General features: G+C 47.0%; 1 protein-coding gene across 1 annotated transcript in view; it reads left to right on the top strand.

Moving 5' to 3' along the window:
* DLEC1 (deleted in lung and esophageal cancer 1) overlaps positions 1-7,725 on the top strand; it is a 62,366-nt gene that overhangs the window by 14,899 nt on the left and 39,742 nt on the right. The window contains exons 7-8 of the mRNA XM_006890654.1: positions 6,270-6,357; positions 7,016-7,189. Of these exons, the coding sequence (XP_006890716.1) occupies positions 6,270-6,357; positions 7,016-7,189 (262 nt within the window). The remainder of the gene's footprint in view (positions 1-6,269; positions 6,358-7,015; positions 7,190-7,725) is intronic.

The following is a 7,725-nucleotide window of genomic DNA, read 5'->3' as shown; positions in this document are numbered from 1 at the left end:
TTTTTTTTTTAGGGCCACTCTTATAAAACAGAGCAGACACAGAGGTTGGGGAGAAACTAAGAAAAGAGGATAAATAATGAACACTGCATTTAAATAGATGAGGGAAAGAACGGTCTAAAAGAAATATATTATTAGGTATTATTTGCATTACAACAGTCTAGAATAAGAGGTGAATAGCAAAATGGACTGGAGGGCAGTGGGAGGAAGGGAATTTTGCAACAATGAAAGACTCTTTTAAAAGAGAAAAGAGAACTAGGATTAGGGAAGAAAATGTGCAGCAATGAATGAATGGAAATCCAAGTAGTCTGTAAACTTTCATTAAAATATCAATTAAAAATTTTTGCTTTGCTTGTGATTTCAACAAACACTTAGATTTTCCTTCATTCATTGTTACACATTTGACCCTCTTGCCCTTCTTCTCCCTCCCCTAGTTTACTTCATTCATTGTTGCACCATCCTCTTCTCTTAAAGAGCACCCTGGTTGCACTTCCTCCAAGATGGATTTCGTTGCTCTTTGGGCAGTCCTTGGGATGTTCAGTACTGCTCTTCAGCAGTACAGCTCAGAGGCATCCGTTCTGTTTCTGTCATCCTTATTCAGTGTCCGACTATACACAGCAAATAGTCAAAAAGACCATGGCTTGAATCAGGCCCACCTTAGTCTCAGGGAAGTTACAGGTTATAGCTGAGGGTCGGGAACCACTCAGTATACAGTCCTTGAAGACAGAATCCCTTTTGCCTCAGTCATTGCCAAAGCCCGGCTTCTCTCCAAGCTGTGGTCTCATGGCCTTGGCATTTGCCCTGTGCAGGCAGTAAGTGCCCATGTAAGGGCTCCCCAGAGCATCCCACTCTACTGGCAAGCGTGGGCTCAGAGTCACGTGCCTCTAGCTCTGAGGATGGGCAGCCCTCCTCCCTGACACGTGCCTGAAGGCACGCACTCTGCCAGCTAGCTTCCTGTCCAGAGGCGCTCGGCTTTCAGATCCCACTCCTCCGGTGTGTGCCAGTCTTTTAGTTCTTCTGCCTTTGCTGCTGCCACTTCCCTGCCATCACTTCTTGTCTATCCGGTGGCGCAGCTCTCTATCCTCTGGACCCAGGGAGATCTCAGTGCAGGGATCCTGAGTCTGAAGGATGTGCCTACACTCGCAGAATTTCCTTCTCGACAGCAGTGTGATTCCCCTTCTCTGACTCGGTTGTTTTGTTAGATGCTGTCGAGTCGACTCTGATCTAAACCCTGCCTGATTTTACTGCATCTTCTCCATCTTTACTTAAGCTTATCATTGTGGACACTGTGTCACTGCATCTCCTTGAGGGTCTTCCTCTCCTCTGCTGACCCTCTGTTTTCCAAGCATGATGTCCTTTGCTGGGTACTGGCCCCTTCTGATAATGTACGCAAAGTATGTGAATCAGAGTTTGACTTCTTCGAAGATTCGGTTGGAATCTATCCAGCAAGTCCTTCTGGAGAGGGTGACTCATCTCAAGCTGAGTGCAGTGACAAAACTGACCGGTTCCCACATGAGTGTGTGACACATCCTGTTTGCATGGTCCACCCCACAAGGGTACAGTAAACCTTATTTACTTTATTAGCAAGCTATTCAGTCCCCAGGGTCCCTCAGGGCCACAAACACCTCATGTTTGCATAGTTCAACTCAGCCATGTGGTTAGAGTTACCATGAGCAGGGCTAGAACCAACCACAGCAGGAATTTGCTGCCCTGCACAGGGTGATCTGATTTCCACACGTCAGCTCAGAGCTTCCAAGTGGATATCCTCGTAATCCGGGTGGAGCTCACACGTTGCTTTTAGGATCTACTTTGGAAGTTACCCAGAGTTAGTGCCTCTGAATGCTACAGTTTGAAAACAAATCATTGAGGCTGAGTCACGTCTCAGGGGGCATCGATTCCCACCTCTCAGTGGAAAGAATGTCACAGAGCTTGTGAATGTGCCTTAAAACTGCTCCACGTGGCTTCCTGCATGAGAACATGAGCGTAGGGGTGAGAGTTTAGACTGTGCCCGGAGAGGTTTATTTATGGAAGTCAAGTTGATAAACATCCCTGATATGTCTGGACATCTTCGGAAGTGATTTGTAGAATCGTGAAGTTTGGAATAGGATTATTGAGTAAGGACGTAGCAAATGAAAGGATTAATTGATTGGTAACTTAAGGAAAAATAGAAGTTATGCAAAGGAAAGAAATCATCATTTACTTCATACTGAACTGTGAGAAACCTCTCTACAGTAGCAATAGTGTAAACGTTATCAGTCTTGCAGTTCTACAAGGAAGATAGAGAATGGAAAAGAAGGTCTGGGAGTTGAATATGGGGAAAGGAAAGAGAGAATATATCATTTTTTGATAATTAATGCCTTGAAATTGGGGTAGAGGGGAGGTTGTGGGGAGGAAATACTAGGCCATTTAAGTACATGGGGGTAAATACACATCAAAATAATCAATAAAGGAGTGAAGTGTTTGCCTTTGGGGACTGAAGAATGCATACAGTGAGGAAGGCAGGATTTCTGTTTTCATTTTCTATAACAAACCTTGTAGAACTCTTTGACTCCTTAATTGTGAGGCTGTCCAACTTTGATGAAAATGAAAGCTTGCAAACAAAGAAATGAAAAAAAATTCCCTCAAAAAGAAATACCAGGCCCAGATCATTTGACAGACGTACATTACCGGACAGTCAAGCGCATCTCTGCCTTCTATCGACTGTTCCGGGGGCTGTAATTAGAGAGGCTGCACCCTCGTTGTCAAGCACCCAGTGCTGTTGAGTCAGTCCCAGTGCACAGCGAGTCTACAGGACGGAGTAAAATGCCACCCTGGGACCTCAGGGCTGTACACCTTTGTGGAAGCAAGCCGCCATATCTTTCCGGTGAGCGCCTGGTGGATTTGAACTGCCAACGTGTCTGTTACCAGTCTAGTGCTTGACACTGAGCCATCAGATCTCCATAGTAGGTAATGATCCTAACAGTTCCTTCTCCCCAAAGCCAGACTGAAGCACATTTAGCAAATGAAGATTATAAGACAATCTTGTTTAAGAACCTGGTCACAGAAATACTAAATAAAATGCGTAAAACAAATAAAATGGGGCCAACTCAGCCATACCTAACAAGTCCAACACACACACACACATGTAACCTAGAAATTTAAGGAATGCCTTTACAGTGGAACTTTAGTTGACAGGTGGCTCCCCTAACCCTATCATTTTTCCCTTCTAAGCTACTAGTGCTTTTTTTTTAAAAAAAAAATTATTATTAATTTTAATGAAAATTTACAGAGACTTTGAATTTCTATTCCTTCATTGTTGCACTTTTCTCCCTGCCCCCCCAGTACACTCTTCTCTTTGAAAAGTAAAAGAAAAATTCTTTCATTGTTAGCTTCTAGTGTTTTTAAAGAAAGCTAGTCCATCCTGCAGTCCTTGTAATTACCACTGCCTCAGGCATTCAGCCTCCACAGTTGTCACATGTCCCAGCCTTCCACTTAACGTCCATTGCAGTTAACCTCTGGTGAAAGTCTTAGTATTTGCAGTGACATCGCAGGGCACATGTTACCACACCTTACTTCAGATCAGCTGGAGTTCTAACTGGGTCCAGCCTGGTGAGTAAGCCAAGTCGAGAATCCCATTCTAAGGGTCTGTTATCTTAGGACCCCAAATGTTCTCACTCTGACCCCACAGAAAGCAGAGTCTGATATGGTCAGATGATATTCATATTCTCTCTCTCTCTCTCTCTCCTCTCTTTGAGGGTAGGAGTAAGTTATAGAGAAGAGTAAGAGAAAGAAAACAGAAAAAGGGAGAGTCGATATGAGAATATGTTATGATGGCTACTGAGTAGAGGTGATTGCTTGATTTTTTTTTAGCATCCCCTAAGAGGTCAGTGGCTGCTGGAGGCGAGGTAGGTTTCAGGATTCCGAGCAGGTGCGGTGGTTTTTTGGGGGCCCACGAGGGGGTTGGCAGAGCGGACTTGCCAGATGAATGGGGGTCTGGGGCAGGGAGTTTCCCAGCATTTGGGCATGCCAGGCTGCTAAGATACAGTAGGACCCTCGGACCTGCGGCCCTCGGGCCAGTGTTTCATTGTTTTTATTCAGACATTCCTCTAGGTCATGTAGCCCTGGTGTACAAGTTGCCATACACAAGTTGTCACTTGTGGTTGCTGTGAGACTGAACACTGACGCTGATGTGTCAAATGTGTTAATGGCTGGTTACCCAATGCAGACTGAGAGTGGGGTGGAGCTCCCCGATTAAACAAGCTTGGAAGGAGGAGTGGCATCCACTTCCATAATAGCTTGCCTCCGGAAACCCTATGAACCTGGAGAGAGGATGAAAGGCATCTGAGCATTGAGGACTCTCCTTCTTAGGGTTGCTACGAGTCACCTGCAACTTGATGGCACTGAACAACAATAACAAGAGGTCAATAAACATGTGTGACTAAATCTGTGAAGACACATTTCAAATTTATGTCGAGGTTATATAGTGGTGATTAGGCTTCACCTGCATTTATAATGTTTTGGGGGTTTTTTCATCTGGGTGATGAAAACATGGCTTTTTAAATGTAATACTTTATCTATTTTACCCAGTCTAGTATCGCATAAAATCAAATGTTATATGCTCCGTATATAAGGGTTGGAGGTTAAATAATACTTAGGGAAGCGTGGGGCATCTTATCTTGCTCGTAGTAAGCATTCCCTAGAAATTATTACCCATCCAGCCAGTGCTTATTGAGGGCCTACTGAGTGCAGATAGGGACCTCTGGTGGTGGAGGTCTGTAGTGAGCTGTGCAGTTAACCCACAGGCAGTGTCTCTGGCAATTCAGATCCACCAGCGACTCCACAGAAGGATGGGCAGTCTCCCGTGCAACTTCCAGCCCTGTAACCTGATCAATGGTCAGTTGTAAGTCAGTTCCAGCTAGATTACAGCTAGTTGAGTTGTGGGCCAAATCCTATATGGAGTCCTGAAAATGCAATCAAAACAGATGTGACTTTCTGTTTCAGGAGCCTAAAAACTAGATGGGGATGCAGATTAAAATAAACAGCGTTGCTGTGCACTGTTGAGGAAGAACCAACCCATAGCTGGCTGCCCCTCTAGCAGGTTTTCAGAGGCAGTTAATCACACGGGAGGAGAATGCCCATCATCCTTCTCCAGCAGAGCAGCTTGTGGCCTCGAACCACATGCCTTGAGGATTGCAGCGCAGCTTCTTGCCACTAGGCCAGGATAAGCCGGGGGCGGGGGGGGATATGTGTATGTCTTGTCAGGAGGCTGCAGAACAGGACAGATCACGGTGAGTTTGAGCCACTCCCGGGCACCTAACAGCAACCACAAGCAGTAGCTCCTCTCTCACTCTGGGTGCTGGTGGGATTTTGTTGTTAAGTGTTGTTGAGTCAAGTGTAGCTCATAGTGACCTGTGAACAATGGATCTGAACCCTGCCCTCTCCTGTACCATCCTCCTCATCTCTGACATCCCTGAGCCCTTCGCTGCAGTCACTGTGTCTGTATGTCTCGTTGAGGGCCTTCCTCTCCTCCGCTGACCCTCCACCTTTCCAAGCATGATGTCCCTTTCCAAGGAATGACCCATCTTAACAACATGCCCAGAGTGTGTGAGACGAGGTCTCGCCATCCTCGCCTCCCGGCAGCACTCTGGCTGCACTTTCTCCAAGACGTGTCTGTCCTTTTGGTAGAACACGGGGTCTTCAGTGCTCCTCTCCAACATCACATCTCAGACATTGGCATTTTAGCAGTAGAGGATTCCCAGGCCTTTCCCTCAGGAATTCCCCCCAATCTTGGAGGAGAGAAGAAAAGACGGGACTTATTTTAGGACTGGGTGTGCTGAGTGATAGAGAAAAGACCAATAATGCCTCTTGATTAGGGGACAAATCTGAAGGGTTTTGTAGGGGAAAACAGAGGCATATAGAAGAGGCTGATGGTGGTGATACGGGTCAAACTCTGGAGCCACATGTTCTAAGCATTGGTCTCTACAGTGTTGTAAGGAGGAGGAGGAGGAGAAGGCAAAGACAGTAAGTCAGAACTACTCCCTTGTTCATTTGTACCTCGTGTCTAATTTTTCTGCTAGGAAACTTGCAGCCACTTCCAGCGAGACCAGATGAACTAACTGAATCCCCATTACCTTTCTTCTATCTTCAGCAGGTCTAACTCAAGCCCAAGCTCATTTAATTTCTGTCCCTCTCCATTTCCCCCTCCCTGTATTATTTAAAACCAGTTCTGGACATTGTATTATTCCTTCCATAAATATTTCTGCATCAAAGAGACTGCCTTTCCCTTTGAACAGATGGTCATTGCTCTGCAGAATACTTCTTCCACCAGCCGCTGCCTTCGAGTGCTCCCGCCTTCTACTCCATACTTTGCCCTGGGATTAGGTAAGTTCAAAGCAGCAGTTGTCTAGACAGCAACAACATTCTTTTGGGGCTTCCTTCCGGTTGGTAAGCCGCTGGATCCCCAGATACCTCCCGCATCTGTGCCTTGAGCGTACGCCCATCTCCGTTGGCAGCCACCGGCCACGCACCTGCTTAATCCTCCTGGGGGGACCCTGAACACCCTCCTTGGCCACTGGGCTCTGAGCAGCCTCAGTCTTGGCCAGTCCTTCCTCCTGTACACCCCCATCCAGGCACGGGTTCTTCCACTCTGCTTCTGTGTGGGTCTCTCCTCCCCCTTTGGACTGTCACTCCCCTCAGCCAGCCCCTCTCATTCTCGGCTTACGCTGTTCAGCCAGCCAGCCTTCTGCACTGCTGTGTGAGTGCCAGAGTATTTTCTCCAGAACAAACAACTCTAGTCAGAGGTCTCAAATGGTTCTTTGCTGCCCACAGAATAGATCCTCAGCCACGTAGCTCTACCAGCCTTTCTAGCTGGGGCCCTGCTCTTCGTCAAGCACATTCTGGTGGTTCATAGCTGTGGCCCTGGCCCAGTTGCAGCAGGTCTGCGCGTGGCCCTCCAGGTGCCCCCGGTAGGCACTGAACGCAAGCCTGGGACTCAGGCTCTCGGGTCCCAGGACTTTATTCGCTGCCTTTTTCAACACAGGGATGTTCCCAGGCACAGGGGGCATGGTGGCCCCTGGGATGACCTGCCAGTACATTGTCCAGTTTGCACCGGACTGCCTTGGGGATTTTGATGATTGTATTTTAGTGGACACCCAGGCAACCCAGCCGCTCCGGATTCCCCTGCGGGCCCGGAGGCCACCCCCAGTGCTGACATGTGAGTAGACGTTTTACGTTTCCAGGGGTCATCCTGGGTTTGGAGAGTCCTGGTGAACACCGCCTGCTGCTCAGGGTTCCCTTGTGACAGTTCACAGCTAAGTCCTCCCGGGTAGAGACTTCCAGGCTCTGAGAAGGCGTCTGCTGGCCACTTCCCCACCGTGTTCCACACTGTCAGGCCCTGAACATTCTCCTTGTTGTTGGATTTACCCAGAGGGTTGATTTTAAATGACACAAAGCAAGGCGGCTGAGCTTAACAATTTTTTTCTTTTTTTAAAATTATTATTAATTTTAATTAAAGTTTACAGAGACTTTGGATTTCCATTCATTCATTGTTGCACTTTTCTCCCTGACTAACCTCCCCCCCGCCACCAATTCACTCTTCTCTTTGAAAAGTAAAAGAAAAATTCTTTCACTGTTATACGATCCCTCCTCTCAAGTCCACTCCACTGTGCAGCCTTCATTCTGGACTCCTGTCATGACAATAATACCTAATCACATATCCCTTTTAAACAGTTCTCTCCCTCATCTGTTTCA

This window comes from Elephantulus edwardii, unplaced genomic scaffold (assembly GCF_000299155.1).
Source record: "Elephantulus edwardii isolate Elephantulus edwardi_28Jun2011 unplaced genomic scaffold, EleEdw1.0 scaffold00091, whole genome shotgun sequence".
In the NCBI taxonomy this organism is placed as follows: Eukaryota; Metazoa; Chordata; class Mammalia; order Macroscelidea; family Macroscelididae; genus Elephantulus; species Elephantulus edwardii.
The sequence above is the reverse complement of the archived record's forward strand: the minus strand, read 5'-3'. Positions and strand labels throughout refer to the sequence as shown.